This window comes from Arachis ipaensis, chromosome B04, assembly GCF_000816755.2.
Source record: "Arachis ipaensis cultivar K30076 chromosome B04, Araip1.1, whole genome shotgun sequence".
Classification (NCBI taxonomy): domain Eukaryota; kingdom Viridiplantae; phylum Streptophyta; class Magnoliopsida; order Fabales; family Fabaceae; genus Arachis; species Arachis ipaensis.
In genome coordinates, this window is record NC_029788.2 from 12,757,638 (window position 1) to 12,776,017 (window position 18,380).

Sequence of the window (18,380 nt, forward strand, 5' to 3'; positions counted from 1 at the left end):
ATGGGAGAACGTTGCTTGTCGCGATTGCACAGGACGGGAACTCCAACATACTCCCTGTTGCATTCGCATTAGTTGAGGGTGAGAATGCTGAGTCGTGGTCCTTCTTTCTCTCCCACCTGCGTGAGCATGTGACACCGCAGCCGGGTCTGCTAGTTATCTCGGACAGGCATAACGGCATCAAGGCCGCGCTTGAGGCTCCTGACGGAGGCTGGTTACCTCCGTCTGCATACCGGGCATTCTGCATTCGACATGTTGCGGCAAATTTTGCCCTCACCTTCAACGGCAAAGACGCAAGGAGTCTACTTGTGAATGCGGCATACGCTAAGACCGAGGTCGAGTTCCATTACTGGTTTGATATTCTTAGGTCCGAAGACCCGGCGATGTGTGACTGGGCGAACCTGATTGAGTATTCGTTGTGGACACAGCATTGTGATGAGGGGCGTAGATTCGGACACATGACGACGAATATATCTAAGTGTGTGAACTCGATCCTCAAGGGTGTCAGAAACCTTCCTATGTGCTCGCTGGTGAAGGCAACATACGGAAGGTTGGCTGAATTATTTGTTCGCAAAGGGAGAGAGGCTGAGGCGCAGATGGGAACCGGACAACAATTTAGTCAGCACTTGGTGAAGTGTATAGAGGCCAACTTGAAGACGGCTAGGTGCTTCACGGTTACTGTGTACGACAGGGATAACTCCGAGTTCACCATCGCAGAGACAACTCCGACTGGTTCTTTCTCACTGGGTAGCTACAGAGTCTCGCTTGCATCTCACACATGTGACTGTGGATACTTCCAGGCACTTCATTTCCCGTGTCCCCACGCACTGGCATGCTGTGCCTACTCACGGCTTACATGGGAGCCTTACGTCCACCAGGTGTATCGTCTTAGTTCGGTCTTTAGTGTGTATCAGATGGGTTTCACACTTCCCATTCCGGAGGGTTTCTGGCCACCATATGACGGGCCGACTGTCATCCCTGACCCCAATAAGAGGCGTGCGAGAGAGGGTCATCCCAGGTCCACTCGGATACGGACCAATATGGACGAGGCAGATCCGAACCGGCCAAAGAGATGTAGGCTTTGTCGGCAGCCTGGCCACACACATCGGAGTTGCCCACAGCTCGGAGGAGTAGAGCACACACGGGGACATGATTAGGTGTATTGGTGGCTTTGGTACTTTTGTTATTTCAATTTCGCGTTTAGATTCCACTATTATCGGTTTTCTTACTTGTAGTTGGTGACTGATAGAATTTGTTAACGTTAGTGCGATGTACTTTGAATGGGATTTTAGTTAATGAATATGTTCTGTCTCCACAGTTTTAAACGAAATGTATGTCTAATGCACACCGGAATAAATAACTGTACGAGTTTTATTAAGACATGATGTGGAAACTATGTTCGTAACTTAAATTGCTGTGTGGAACGAATTCTGAGTAATTCGAACCATGTTAGTTCGAATTACTTGGTGACTATTTCTTCAGTGTAATTCGAACCTATTTGGTTCGAATTATGAAGTTAGAGTTCGAACCAAATTGGTTCGAATTATGTGGCTATAGGTTATAATGTGTAATTTGAACTTGTTTGGTTCGAATTACTTGGAAAGTGAGTTCGAACCACATTAGTTCGAACTACATAAAAATGTGCTTTGGTTGATTGATGAATCAGATTTTGCTTTGGCTTATTCGTGTCAAATTGTTCTCCCTTTGGCTTGTTTACGTTTTTTACCCTAAAAAACCTGCTACCTTTGTTTGTGCATTACACCATATTTCAGTCATCCTTCACAGAGAATCTGTTCACTTTGTAGCATAAGTATTTGATTTTTGAAAAACTATGTCCAACGCCATAATAATAAATTAACAATTCAAGTTTTCAGCTAAATAAAATTCAACAAAAAAATTCAACCTACAAAGAAGTGAAGAATAGTTTTATTGTGATTTGTGAACACAAACCACTAAAGTGAACAATCACTGAATAGAGGAGGCAAACCAGATTTAAGACTTACCTAAAATCACTAAACAGAGTAGACAAAAAGCACAGTAGGCGGCAACAACAAACCATGAACACTGGTAGTCAATGACACAGAGCATCAGCAACACTAAATCAGCAACATTCCAATGCAGTCACAGTTGCAGTTAGAGAGAGCCAGAAAGATAGAGATACACTCACAGGTGGCATCACGACAAGCCTTACGGTCACGGTAACACAACTTTTCTTCTCCGATTTGGTGATTTCATAATTCAGAGGGAGTTCAGAGTTTAGAGCGAGGGAAAGTGATAGATTGAATGAGGTGAAAACTGAAAAGACAGTCATAGATTGAGGAAAAATTGCTAGGATAAACGGTTCAAGAAGAATTTGTAGGGACATTTACCTTCTTCACTTCAGATTGGGCTTTAAGGTTTGAATTGGTTGCAATTTGGGCCAAGAAAGCCGCTTCTGGAGCTTTCTTGAAACTGGAATGCAACCTCGCCAGAAACTCGCGATTCCAGCGTTTGAGCATGTTTCCTCGGTGATTTAGCATGGAGCTGCTTCCTAGAAGACGAGAAGCATAAACAAGACGGGAGGAAAAAACAAAATCGCAGAATCGTGCGATTCTACGAGTAGACTCGCGATTTTAACTACCTTGTCCACAAATACATTGGACAACCCCTAACCAATAAAAACAGTGCATCCAAATAAACAATTAAACATAATACAAATAGATGGAATGATTTTTATTGCAGGACATAGTTGAAGTAGAATGTGTTCCTAGAATATGGTCCTCCAACTGAACCATACATCAATTTATTCACGGAATGCTAGGACGCATCAAGATCAGTTGAGTCATCAAACTAGCTCATCTGCAAGGATAGAACAAATCAAACATAAGGTGAGTTTGTTGTAGTTTAAAATAGGGAGTAAAAATCTGATAGCTAGTGTTCCGGATTCGGTTTCTAGGTCCTCCTCGAATCAGCTACAATCTGGATATCCGGGTCCAGGTCATAACTGCGGCTCGAACCGGTCCAACAAGTTTGACTACCTAACTGATATTCAAATTCAAATATTTCCTTTATCTTAGTTAACAAGATAAGATAATATAATGACCACAAATTATATAAAGAGAGCCAAGGGCTCCCTCAGGTATGACACTCATTCCTAACCCTCCCATACACCTCTCAGATCTATTCTGACTTGAGCGTTGGAGGGTCTTTGCAGGTACCACCCCCGTCGCTCCAGAAGTCCTCGTCACCATCAAGACTAGCCAGTTCTCGATCCTTTTCACAACCCGTATGAGAAGCATCTGGTACATTGGCGCTGTCTTTGGGGACCATCCAAGCCTTGACGGCATGACGGAGGAATTCGAAAAGCGATCCTTGAGTCATCACCATGAACCCAACCCGCCAAATCCGACGCATAAAACACAAAACGATACCCCACCAATCCATGGGAAAGTAATAAGTGCAGTGCACCGCCAATCAATCTCTGAGGGTCAGTAAGCACGGGAAGACAGGACTCCCAAAATACCGATGGCCTAGGAGAAAAGGTCATCTAAATAATTCATGAACTATTCGAAAGGGTATAAACCGTGGAAGGCCAGATTGCTTCCAAAGAGCGATACCAGCCAGCACACATGAGTCAAGCAACTTCCCGTAGCTGATCACGGCGAGAAATCCGAAACAAAAAATCACACGACAGACGTCATAGAAAACACCAAAATCACTGTGTCTCCCGCAAACTAGAACGCCGACGACATGTTGAGGACGCGAGGCACTGCTGAGATCCCAAACGGACAAGGAGCAAATACGTCATAATAGGAGCCACCCCGTTCACCGAGAAGATCCTAAAGGCCAAACTACGAAAAAGTCTTTGACAAGCCAAACGACATGAAATATGACGGTACGAAAGACCCCCAAGAACACCTGATGGCCTTCGAAGCCAGGATGAACCTGGAAAGAGCCACCAATGTGGTCTGATGCAGGGAATTTCTAGTAACCCTGGCCAACCCAACAATCAATTAGTTTAACGCCCTTCTGAACGGCTCAATCACGATTTTTGATGATATCTCCAGGAAGTTCATGGTACAATTCACCACTGGATCGCCAAAGAAAAACACCCAATCAGCCTACTGGGAGTCACCCAACGACAAGACGAACCAACGATGAAATACCTTGACAGGTTCAACAACCAGTGCCTAATGGTCGATGGGCTCACGGATTTTGTGGCCAGCCTCTGTCTAACCAACGGACTCATGATTGAAGACTTTCAGAAGCAACTAACAACCAAACCGGTGTGGACAATGCATGAGATCCAAAACGTGGCAAGGAAATACATAAACGACGAAGAGGTGAGCCAAGTCCTGGCTGCCAATAAACGGCACCATGCCAAGACGGCACGACGAAGTAACCCCCCACACAAAGAAACCCCAAAGGAGCACTTCAAGCCCGCCCTCACCATCCGGTGACCTAGGGTGGGAAAATTCACAAACTACACGCCTCTGCCATCCCCAATCATGGAGATTTATCACCAGATAGCAGAGTGAGGTATCCTCCCAAAGGCACGACAACTGAAGGAATAGACAGGCAGCAACAAGAGTCTATATTGTGATTACCACTGAGGATACGAACACAAGACCCAAGATTTCTTCGATCTGAAGGACGCTCTCGAACAAGCCATCTGAGACGGAAAACTCTCCAAGTTCGCTAAAATCATCCGAGATCCCAGGAAAACTGAAAGAGAAAGATCGCCAGAATGGGAAGTACGCAACCCCAGGATAATACGACAGCCACCCCAAGAAAGTCCGAAAGCCAACCCACCACAATAGTAAACATAATCACGGGAAAAGATGTGCCCAAAAAGTCAAGAGGAGCACTAAAAAAGGATCTAAAAGTCCCAGATATAAAAAGCCAAGCATTAATCTCTCCCTTTCTAGCAGAAATTATATTCTCCCCCGATGACTGCTAGCATGGCACCTCAGCAGAAGACGCTCCCTTCGCCATCTCAGCAAAGGTCGGGACCGGACTAGTTAAAAGAATATTGATCGACACTGGGGCTGACTCTAACATCCTTTTTAGAGGAGCCTTCGATAAGCTAGACCTCCAAAATGGAAATATGCAAAGCGATCACAACGGGGTGATCGAACTCAGGGATAACTTCTTCAAACCAGACGATTCTATAGTGTTACCAATAACCATCAGAACCAGAAGCCAGAGGAAAACCATACTCTCCGAATTCATAGTCCTCAAAGATTCTACTGCCTACAACATCATCCTAGGGAGGAAGACGATCAACGACCTGTCCGCCGTCATATTCACCAAGTTCCTCATCATCATAAGTTCCAAGCCAACAACGGCACCATCTGCACCATACACGGTGACCGTGAAGTCATGGTAGCATGCGACAACACCAATTTAGCTCTCCGAAAACAATCCCAAGATGCGGCAGGGATCTTCCTAGCAGACCTCGATGCATGACAAGACGACCAGTTAAGTCCAATGATTTAAATTGAATTATTCCCAGAATAAACATATAATTGATCGCAGGAGATATTGCGGGGATGGTGGTTTCATCCCGCCCGCGGTGAGGACGGAGGTTTCATCCTACTCGCATGTTAATGAACTTGATAAATTGATAATGAAGTGGGATTATCAGGTTTGATAACTTATGAAATTACTAAAAGACATTGATATTGACTAATTGTGCCCTAAATGGCTGGATTGGCAAGATTTGGGTGGTATTCGACTTCCACGAAGCGGCTCCACACTAGCTCATCAACATAGTAACGGCAAATTAGGCCTTCGGAACCTGGGGAATCGACCTCGTAGGATCGTTCCCCACGGCTCCCGGGCAACTCCGACATCTTATAGACGCCATCGACTATTACACAAAATGGATCGAAGCCGAGGCACTGGCCACCATTACGGTCGTTAAATGCCGGAAGTTCTTCTGGAGGCAAGTCATAACCTGCTTTAGAATTCCCGAGATTGTAATCTCAGACAACAGAACCCAGTTCATGGACAAACGATTCAAGGAGTTCCTGGAAGGACTCGGCATCTCCCAGTGGTTCAGCTCGGAAGAACACCTGCAAACCAACGGCCAAGTAGAATCGGCCAACAAGATCATCGTGAAAGGTGTCAAGTAACGACTAGAGGAGGCCAAAGGCCTATGGGCCGACAAACTTGGATCCGTCCTCTGGTCATACCAAATGTTCCCTCAAACCTCAACCGGAGAAACCGCCTTTCGGTTAATGTACGACCTTAAAGCTGTCATTTCGGTAGAGGTCGGGAATCTTAGCCCAGGGAGGACCGTGGGAGGACACGACGAGAGTGCTGAGAGGGACCTCGTAGACGAAGTTTGGAGCATAGCACACCTGTGGGAACTTGCCCTAAAACAAAGGGTAAGCCTAAGGTACAATTGCGGGGTGGTGAAATGAGACCAGACCAGGAGACATTGTCTTACGACATAACGACATCGGCTCCCTCGCCCAGGGGGAAGGAAAGCTCACACCTAACTGGGAGGGGCCATACCGAGTAAAGACCATAATAGGAAAAGGAGCTTATAAGCTGGAACGGCTAAATGGGACTGAGTTACTGAGATCATGGAATGCTACGAACATACGATGATACTACACATAAGCTGAGTCGGTACCTTTAGTAGATTAAGGGGAGGTTTCAATGAGGCCCAACTCTAAATAAAATCATTTTTACATTTTTCCTTTAAAACCATTTTTTCCACGTTCTCGCCGAACCGACGGCACGAATAGCACAAGTAAACGACTTCCCCCAGAGCCCGATCACCCCTGAGGCTAGCACACGAATATCCAAAAAATAAGAAAATAAACATCAGTATCGAAAACGGCTCACCAAAAAGGCCTACTATTTATAGGGGTGTCAAAAATCCCCAGGAGGTGGAGATCCCTGCGGGGGCTGCCCTAAATGGGGCCCTAGTGGTGGGGAATTTTTCCCGTGAGGATGGGATGGGGAGTGAAATTCCCCCGAGACAGGCGTGGGGACCCGAGCGGGGATCCCCGCCCCATCCCCGATAATTCCCCGAATTTTTTAACTTACTTAATAACCCTTACTTTATTTCTAATATAGGGGTTCTTTTAGTAATTTCACTCATTCAAAAACCCTAACCCTATTGTTCAAGATTTTATTTTATGGACTATGATTTGCTATGTTATATTTCTGGACTTATAATCTTGGATAAGATATGTTTGTGTATTTGTAATAATATTTTGTAGTTTGTTTTTTTGTTTTTTTGATATTTTTTATTATAATTTCTATATAAATGTTAAACATAGGAGATGGGGAATGGGTCCCTGCGGGAAATGCGGGGAACGCAGGGAACGGGACAAGGACGGGGATTAATTCTGGGGGCGGGGACGGGGAGCAGGGAGGCATCCCCCGCCCCCGCCCCGCCCCGCCCCGCCCCATTGACATCCTTAACTATTTACCCATAAGTAAACTAAGTCCACCAAGAGGCCATCCAAAACATTATTCAACAAGTCGAGGAAACGGCTTACAAATATGGAAAATTTAAATTGTTCCAAAAAAGAGTATAACAATGAACACACAACTAACCCCCAAACTTGTCAAATAAAATATATAATCAGACACAAGCTAGTCCAAATCTACAATCTCGCCATCCTTCACAGTCTAGAAAGCTCCCATCATGGACACTTCTAAGCCCGGGGCCAGAACCTGGACTTGCGCCTTCAATGCATCCTCGGTAGCCTTGACGGTCGCCCGAGCATCAGCCAGAAGGCTGGCATTCCGCTTTTTCAAAGTCTCCACCTCGGCCTTCGCCTCCTCCTCCTCCATACGAGCAACTGCAGTTGCGGCCTCAGCATTGGCAGCCAGCTTCTGGGCCCCAGCGACCTATATCAACAACTAAGTCTCTCGCTCTAACAACCTCAGAATCTCGGCACCAGTATCCTCGGCATCCTTGGCCGTTTTCTCTCTGGCAGCCTTAGCCTCCTCTAACTTCCCCTTTATAACACCAAAATCCACCTGATCCTTCATCAGCTTCCCATCAAGATGGAACATGTTCACAAGAGCAGGCTCGACCTTCCATATGATTACCTCAGATCAGAGGAGCGCATGGCAAACTGACTTGGCCTGACCCGAGGTGTCACCATTATTGTAAACTTCCTCAATACCAGGTAGCAATTGACGGTCAATAAAATCGGGAGCATCAAACAACCGGTCCATCACACAAGGAATAACCACCCCCGTGGCAACCCCTTCAGCACCTTCTGCTCTCTTTCGCTTCCTAGGAGGTACGGATTGCCAAGATCCAACAACGCTGTTAAAAGGGATGTTAAAGCCGCGACTTCCGAGATTCTCAAAGTAACCAACATTCCAACAGTACAGCTCTTGACAGAGGATTTTGAAGTTGCCACATCTGAAGATGATGAACCCCTGGTGATCACTGCTAGGTTGGGTAATGGCATCGTGAAGAGAACCCTTATTGACACAGGTGCAGACTCTAACTTTCTCTTCAGGAACGTATTTGATGCCCTGGTTTTAAAGGATCAACATTTGAAGCTCCATCTCCCAGAGGATTACTGGGCTTGGAGATCATTATATCAAACCTGATGGGTCGTTGACCTTCTCTTCACCATGGGAGAAGGTGTCAATATAAGGGGTGTACAGGCTGAGTTTGTCGTCTTTTAAGATTCTGCAGCTTATAATGTAATCCTAGGAAGGAAGACGCTCAATGATCTATGCGCATTCATATCAACAAAATTTTTTGTCATGAAATTCTTGACAGCGGAAGGTCGGGTTGCAACCATCCGAGGAGATTGGGTATCTGTGGTTACATGCAACAAGGCTAGCCTCAAAACGTCTTCTGAAGTGAAAGCTTAAATTCTGGGTTAATATTTAGCTGACGATATATGAATGTTGGATCAATCACAAGCATGTCGGCAGATTCTTAAGCAAATAGATTCACATTACCTCTCAAAAAATCCTGAAGTCCTGACTTCAAAGGATAAGGTAGTTCCTTGTTGATCATAGTGTACTTTTCTGGCACATCCCAATTTTGGAATCTCTCTAACTGTCTATTGGGCTCTGGTTTCAGTTTCTCATGTAATTGGGAATCTAAATCAACAAGGAACACCCCTGTGGATTCTTTAGCTTTATCCTAGAGGAGGTTTTAAAAGAGAAAGAGGAAGAGGCAGTCACTATGGATGAGGCAGAGGTAATGGCTTCAATGGAGAAAGAGTACAGTGTCAATTTTGTGGTAAATATGGCCACATTGCTCTCAATTGTTGGCATAGGTTTGATCAAAGCTTTAGAGAAAGAGAAAAAGGCTTTCTCCATAGTAATATATATGTAGCATAGGCCAGTGCAAACTTGAGCAATGTTCTTGCAACACCTGCAACCATTGATGATCCAAGCTGGTATCCTAATAGTGGAGCCACACATCACATGACATCCAACAATCAAAATCTTATTGAGCATAAAGAATATGAAGGCTCAGAGAAAGTTGTGGTTGGTAATCGTGCAGGTTTGCAAATTTGTCATGTAGGAAAGCTATTCTTGAAATATGATGTTAGTTCTAAAATCTTCTTGCTTGATAAGCTATTGTATGTGCTAACATAACTAAGAATGTTTTGAGTGTCTATCAATTTTGCTGTGATAATGGCATCTTTTTTTAGTTTTATACTAATGGATGCTATGTAAAATCACTGGACATCAGTGAGTTGCTTGTTCAAGGGAAAGTGGAAAATGGCCTCTATAAATTTTCAAATATCTCAACTGCTGATATGAACTCTGAAGCTTTATTTCTACTATGAATGAGGATAAATTCTTGTTATGGCATGCACGATTAGGACATGCAAATAGCAATGTAGTAGCCACTCTGATGCTTGTTGCATTGAAAAATCACATCAAATTCTGTTCACTACTTCTTCTACAGTTTACCATGAGCCTTTAGAGCTAGTCTATTCTGATATATGGGGTCCCTCTCCCATTCCTAACACTAATGAAAATAGATACTTTGTGAATTTTGCTGATGCTTATACTAAGTTTACTTGATTGTATCTAATTTGAGCAAGAAGTCAACTCAAGACAATTTTTCATCACTTTTTTACTATGACTGAATTGCACTTTAATAAAAAAAACTAAATACTTTTCAAATTGATAATGTTGCAGAGTCGTACTTAAACTTGTCTAAAGATCTCCAAGAAAAAGGAATCAAGCATAGATTCAACTGTCCACATGTGCACGAGCAAAATGACAATGCAAAAAAAAGCATAGACATATAGTAGAGACATGTTTAACTCTTTTGGCAGTAGTTGATGTGCCTATTAAGTACTGGAGGGAAGCGTTTACCTTAGCAGTCAGAATCATCAATACACTTCCAAATCCTACCTTGTAGAATGTGTCACCCTATGAGAAAGCTTTTGGCTCTCAGCCTCAATATCAACAATTCAAAGTCTTTGGATGTCTCTGCTTCCCTCATCTAAGGCCTTACAATAGGCATAAGCTCAATTTTCGATCCTCCCCTTGTGTGTTTATTCGTTACAGTCCAAAGCACAAAGGATAAAAATGTCTCACATCTTTTGGCAAGATAATTGTTATAAGATATGTGGTGTTCTTTGAATCTATTTTTCCGTTCAAGAATGATAAGTATCCCCTTTTCAAGGCCCTCTCTTTCTTCTGTGCAATTTGAAGCTGCACCAGCCATGCCTACTATCCCAATTGTCACCAAAGTCAATACACAGTCTTTAGTTCACCAAGGAATCTCATCCACTCAACAAGCATCTCAGTCCTCTTCAACCACTTCTTACATCCAAGCCACCTCTGCAACTCCAATTCCAATTCCTATTTCTAATTTTGAAATTATCCTTCCAGCTATTTCTGATTCTTTTCCTCCATAGGTTCAGAATACACATCTCATGATGACAAGAGTTAAAGCTGGCATCAAAAAACCAAAATCACTACTAGCCAAACTTGAACCTAGAACAGGAAAGGAAGCTCTAAATCATCCAAAGTGAAAAGTAGTTATGGATGATGAATATGTAGCTTTGATGAGGAATAACACTTGGAAGTTGGTTGCTCTTCCACAAGGCAGGGAAGCAATTGGGAGTAGATGGGTATTCCTAATGAAGTACAACTTGGATGGTTCTTTGCAGAAGTTCAAGGTCAGGCTCGTAGATCAGGGCTTTGCACAGTGACTTGGTTTTTATTTTAATGAAAGTTATAGTCATGCAGTCAAGCCAACTTCTATTTGATTGATACTTTCTTTAGCTTTGGCCAATTCTTGGAGCATACGAAAACTTGATGTAAATAATGTATTTTTTCATGGTGAGTTCGGTGAAGATGTCTATATGCAACAACCTCAGGGCTATGTGTAGGGTGAAAGTACTTTAGTGTGCAAATTAACCAAGGCACTGTATGGACTAAAGCAGGCTCCTCATGCCTGGTATTACAAACTTACTGGAGGCTTAAGAGAAATTAGCTTTCTTCCTACAAAATCTGATGTGTCTGTGTTTACCAGATTTGCAAATGGTTTGAAGACCTTTATTTGGTGTACGTTGATGACATTATTGTGACTGGTGAATTTCAATCCTTTGTTGCTAAAGTTATTCAGAAACTAAACCTAAAGTTTGCATTGAAAGACTTGGAAGATCTGTAATACTTTATTGGAATTCAAGTTACTCGAATTGCTTCGGGAGGAATGCTTCTCTCACATCAAAAGTACAATGGTTATTTGCTTCATAAAGCTGGTATGACATGGTGCAAGCCTTGTCACACACCTCTTCCATCTACAATTAAGCTCTCTGCAGCTGCTGGTGGTTCTAACTTTGCTGATCCTAAGTTTTATAGGTCAGTGGTTGGGAATTTGTAATATCTCACCATCACCTCATCCTGAAATTGCGTATAATGTGGGTAAATTTTCTCATAATATGTAGTGTCCTTTATATGCTCACTGGTTAATTGTCAAGCGAGTGCTGCGTTACTTGGCTAACACTGCTTCGTTTGGTCTAATGCTACATTCTGATGCTTCGTTGAAGGTAATAACTTATTGTGACTCAGATTGGGGAGGTGATGCTGATGATAGAAAGTCCTAAGGAGGTTACTGTGTTTTTCTTGGAAGTAATCTGATCTCTTGGTCCTCCAAGAAGCAGTCTGCAATGGCTAAGTCCAATACTAAGGCTGAGTATCGAAGCATGGCAGATTTGGTCGCGGAATCGGTATGGATAAAAAATTTGCTTGGTGAACTACATGTCTCTTTACCTGATCCTCCCTTGATTCATTGTGATAATTTGAGTGGTGTGCTCTTGCCTACTAATCCCATTTTTCATTATAAATCAAAGCATTTTGAAGTTGATTTGCATTTTGTTCGAGATTTGGTAACTGCTAAGGTTGTTAATGTAAGTCATATTCTTGGAAAAGTTCAAGTTGCAGATATTTTAACCAAACCTATCCCTTCAGAAGCATTTCTATTTTTCAGGGACAAACTCAAAGTGCAAACTCTTTCTACCTTGAGTTTGAGGGAGAATGTAAGTAGGATAATGAGAAAAAGGCAAGTGAGGGTGTTATGGCTGATAAGAACTCTCTAGAAGCTTCAGGAAAGGCTGAGTCATCTCAAGTTAATTAGTTACGATGAGTCAGCAAGGTTGTTGGAGTTTTGTTAAGTGATTAGCCTTCCTTTATACAGTGTACTCTTCATGTACTCTCATCCCATTCACATTGCTAAGCTTCCAATAACGCAATTCACAATTTCTCTCCTCTACTTATGCTCTCATTTTCTCTCAATCTCAGTGTTCTAGTTCTGTTCCCTTGAACTTGGATCTGACACCTTTATTGAGATACTTACTTTGTGGAGGATTTATGTTGATTCTATCAGTTTTAATGATGTATTATATTGATTGTTGAAATTCCTTAGTGTTACTAGAAAGACTGATTGTGTACCAATTATTTTGATAATAAAAAATTTTACTGCACTAGGTCCTGTAGGTTTTTTGTTCCTCTTTTAGGAAATTTTCTACAACAAAAATTTAGGTCTTTGATATTTTAATTTCTGTCATTGTATTTGCCGCTTAGAGTATTTTTTGTGTTGCCTATTTAATTGCACAAGTTGTAAAAAAATTATTTTGGTACTTCCACTGATAGATAAGTTCTTGTCTGAATCTTAGCTTTTTCCCAACAATTATATAGCTATTTCAATTCAAAAAAAAAAAAGGTAGTTGGGCGTTACGTCACTACTAGAAAAATCACTTTTAGCGGTTATTTATTTTGCTTTTAGCGGCAATAAAAGTGGCCGCTAATACATTACCAACAATTAGACATTGGCCATCTTATACTTTGTCGCTAAAAGACTTTAGCGGCAATTGTTATAAATTGCAGGTAAAGACCTTTTTAATGGCCGCAAAAAGTATATAACTTTTAGCGGCCATTTTCTTGGCAATTTATATAGCCACTAAAAGTAATTCTAAGATTGCAATGTTATTCACTTTTAGTGGCCATTACTATTGCCGCCAAAATCCATTTTATCAGCAATTTATATGGCTACTAAAAATAATTCTAAAATTGTAATGTTATTCATTTTTAGCTACCATTACTATTGCCGCTAAAATTTTTAGACCATTTTTAATTATATTCACTCTATTATTATTGTACATAATATAAATATACTAAAATTAATTACTACAAAATAAAATATTTTATTAATTTCAAAATATTTATACACAATTTTTTTTAAAAAAAGTAATAAAGCATAATACAAATGTATACAACACAAATACTACAAGTCTATGTTACATCAATGATTAACACATAGCTAATGATAAAAAAATAAATGAGTATTTCATATTATGAACATGATTAGTACTAAAAATGCAGATCTTAGTGACATTACAAATACCACTACTGCCCCTGCATTGTAGAAAACAAACATATACATAATCATTAGAATAATACTAATTCATTCTCATTGTTATTTAATTGAAAGAGAGAATGTGACAGAATTAATAACCAAGATGAGGACCTGTAATTAATCATGAGTAAAAATAAAATAGAACACGGTAAACCTTATTAATTTACAATTGCTAGTTGCTAATATATAATAATAGAACCAAGAGTAAAAACTAGAAAGTCCTTACCTAGAATTAGAATTTTTTACCATCTTTGAATTACTAAATGCTTCAACAATTGAGTTTCACTACATCATTACAATTTAAAAATATTAGTGGAACTCAAACTACACATCACTTAAAAGAGAAATTTAAGTATCAAAAGAGAAGTGACAACCAGAACTAATTGAAAAAAAAATGCTACACATGAACAACAGCATAATAAGTACATTGCAAAAGCAGGAGTTAGAGGCATTAAGGCATTCTCTTTTATTCACAAACTTGGAATTAGAAGCAATGATTGAATTAGCCAAACACAAAATTGCAGCAAGAGAATATGAATTTGAAAGAATGAATATTATTAGTACATGACAATATAATTTATCAGATTTTTGGCAGGAGAGACTAAATATTCAAACTAAATAATTAATTGAGCAAAAAGAAAATTCAACAATTACAAACAAAATACAGTTAATTGCAATTATTACATTAAGCAATAAATTATGAATTAGTTACAAATACCAGTACAAATAAAAAAAAGAGGCCGAGAGAGAGAAGTAATGCTCGTTACCTACTTCAAAGTTCAAATGGTAGCGACGGAGAGCAAGCTGAGCAACGACTTTGGCCATAAGAGAGAAACAGAGGAGCAACAACAACCGTTCACGGAGAGGAAGCGAATGTAGCGACGACATCGTTCGGAGGAAACGTGTTGACAGAAAATACACTTTCTCTCAATCTCAAAGGCTTGAGCGTTGCTACTTGATCTGGACTGCAGTGATAGAGGAGGTGCCTTCACTTGATCCCAGAACACTAGTAGAAAACTAGTTACTATAGACAGATATTTCTGACAGATTTTATCCCACGGAAATACAGACAGATTTTTCGAGGAATTTTTTGTCGAAAACAAAGGAAAATGAATTAGCATAAATTACAGACGAAAAAAAATCCGTCGATAATTCTGTCAAAAAAATTAATTTTTTTTGTGAAAAATAGTTACCGACAGAAAATTCGTCTATAATTAAATGAATAAAAAACGCTGCATTTTATTAAATTATTACGGACAAAAAATCTGTCGGTAATTTAAAATATTCCGTCGGAAATATTAAATTAAACCAAATCCACTCCCACCCTCTCGAGCTCCATTCACAATCATATCCAAACGAGCTTCTTCCTCCTCAGCGCCTTCATCCACCGCATTCTTCCCCCAATCTTCATCCGAATCATCACTGCCACAATTACCATCGTCAACACTTTTGAGACTTCCATCACTCTCATCGTCATCAATCACCATCTTCCTAACAATGGCATTATCGAACGATTTGACAATACATTCGTCATCGTCGAGCTGCTTCTTCTCTCCGTCGCACGAGCTTCTTCTCTCTTGCCGTTCGCTGTTTCCCATGCCCTCCCTTCTCTTCACCTCTTTTATGAGTACAAATCCTAATCTTCCTTCCAGTGATTTTTTCTTCTCTTCAAATCTAACGTCGATGGTGAGTATTTGAATTTTCTACTATATTTTTCCCTGCAATTTCTTTGTTTTTCTTAGCGTTTGTTATGCTGAAGTTGTTGCAATTGTTTGTTCTTCGTACTCTATTTTGCTACAATTTATCATAATGATTATATCCTCATATTCATATTTGCGATTTTTACTTTGGAATCTCTTATTTCTTTTTAATTTTACTAGCACTCAACATGTTCGATAAAATACTTCAATTAGATTTCTTTGAATGCTCTGTTTCTTATTCTTCTCTTAATTTCTTTGATGTTTTTGTGCCTTGATGACATCATGAACTGGTATTATATTATTTACCATTGCTTTGGATTCTCATGCAATCCATTGTGTAGTGAATATACTGTGTGCACTATGAATATACTTTAAGAAAATATTAGTAATTTAGCAGTGGGAAAAGGTACGTTTTGACAATGGGAAAAGATACGTGTTGACACATTATTATGTAATAAGAATATTAGTAATTTAGATTATTATGAAAAAGATTATTACGAAAAATATTAGTAATTTAGAAATAATGTACAATAACAATACTTCATTAGCTATTTAAATATTTAATGCATTTGTGAATAATGATCTTTCTCCTCAGATGGTAGAAGACCTATCAACCCCAAGGCACTAAAGTTCTACAACAATCTCATCAATAAGCTCATCAGCAATGGTTTGATATGAATTTTAAATTTGAAAAACAAAACCTTATTTTGGAAAATTTACTTCCAATATGTTATGTTTCTTCAACTGATTTAGTCCCTTGTTGTGCCATGACCAGGAATCCAACCACATGTGACTCTACACAACTTTGATTTTCCACAGGCTCTCGAAGATGAATAAGGAGGATGGATTAGCGATAAAATCATGTACTCTCTTGATCTCCTGCACCATAATGTTGTTGACATTAGTTTATGAAACTTATTTTGCATTAACATCTATTTTCACTCAGAATATTCATTTTGGAGAGCTGTGTACTAAGAACTAAATTCTAGTTATGTACCTTGGTATTAGTACTATCCTTTCAATCCTCTAGTCCCCTTTAATTTCTTATTGCTATTTTCATCTTGCTTAGCTTCTTCATATGGATTACTATCAATGAGCCAAATGTGTTTTCCCTAGGCGGTTATGATCAGGGAAACAGTCCACCGCATCATTGTTCTCTTCCATTTTGTATTAACAAAAGCAAATGTGGCAACTTAACAACTGAACCCTACTTGGCACTTCACCATATTTTGTTAGCACATTCTTCAACTGTAAGATTGTATAGGACAAATTATAAGGTATCATGCCTAACGTTTTTTTCATAGTTTGCATTTTCAATTCTGCATTTTGTTCATTTTGTTTATATATACACAATTTCATATGGTCATTTCTATTTCTCTGTTTTTTAGTATCAAGAGCTTCAACTTATTGAGACATCTGATCCTTATATTTGCTCTTGACCTGTTAATGTTTATATCGAATTTTAATCTTCTTGCTCAACAGCAATAATGAGAAATGGAAAAATATAAGGAGGCAGAGAAGCCTGAGGCAGGATCAAGTCATGACCCCACTATTTAAATCAATGGACACAATAATGATGAATGGTTTCTGTACAAATAAAGTTCCAATTTTAGAACCTGATTAAGCAACCTTATTGTATATTGACTTAATTAGAGGACAATAGTTGATGTATTAATACATTTTGTTGATGTATGGTTGTTACTTATTATTATAGTTGATGTATTAATACACTTTGTTTATGTTTTGAATTATATTGACTTGCTTGTTTATAGTACTTTTCTTTTAGTTTGATAATACGATGAATTTGTTTATTTTTTGAAATTTTATAAATATTCGAATACAAATTAGATAAAAAATTGTGTTTATTAAATTTATATTTATTTTGTATGAAAATAAGTTTATTTTTTAATGAAAAAATAAAAAAAATATTTTACGTGTTTATTAAATTTATATTTTGTATAAAAATAGGTTTATTTTGCAATGGAAAAATGTAAAAAAAAAATTCTATTTTACCTTTCTGACGGATTTACAGACAGATTTTCTGTCTGTATTCAGAGTTTAGAATGGTTTTCCAAGGCTCCAATTACCGACGAAAAATCTGTCGGAAAATTTGTTGCTAATTACTGACAGAAAATCCGTCGAAAAATCTGTCTCTAATTACCGATGAAAATTCCGTCAAAAAATCTATCTCTAATTACCGGCAGAAAATCCGTCAGAAAATCTGTCTCTAATTACTGACGGAAAATCCGTCGAAAAGTTTGACATTCCAGGGAAATGGAGGGGAGAATTTACCGAGGAAAAATCTGTCGGTAACTAGTAAAAATCTGTCGGTAAATTACCGACGAAAAAATCTGTCGGTAAATAATTTTCGACGAGGCTTTTACAGAGGGACGAAATCCGTCAGTAATTTCGTCTGTAATAAAGACCAAATCTATCTGTAAATCTGTCTGTATTAAATAATTTTCTAGTTGTGGAAGTTTTATGACAACAGCAAAAAGGAGATGACCTAAGGCGGTGACGACGACGACATCGAGCTTAGGGTTTCAGCGATGAACTCTCCCGTCCATCTGAATCTCTGTTTCTCGCACTCACTCTCTCTATCTCATTTCCCCTCTATTTTTTGGTGACTTTTCATGTTTTTTGGTGACATTTTTCCTCTATTTTTCAATTTATCAATTCTTATAAAAAAAGTTATCTTAATAAAAATATTACTAATCAAAATATTATGGCCATTAAAATTTTTTTTACTAAAAATAGTATTTTTTATATTTTTATTGGTAATAATAATAATTATTATTATAATATATACTATTAATGAT

At 39.3% G+C, this 18,380-nt stretch overlaps 1 protein-coding gene across 1 annotated transcript; it reads left to right on the top strand.

The window, feature by feature from the left end:
- On the top strand, window positions 1–1,154 carry LOC107636068. Its single transcript, XM_016339604.1, has 2 exons — window positions 1–10; window positions 73–1,154. Exons 1-2 carry the CDS (start codon window positions 1–3, stop codon window positions 1,152–1,154), a joined length of 1,092 nt encoding a protein of 363 aa, XP_016195090.1.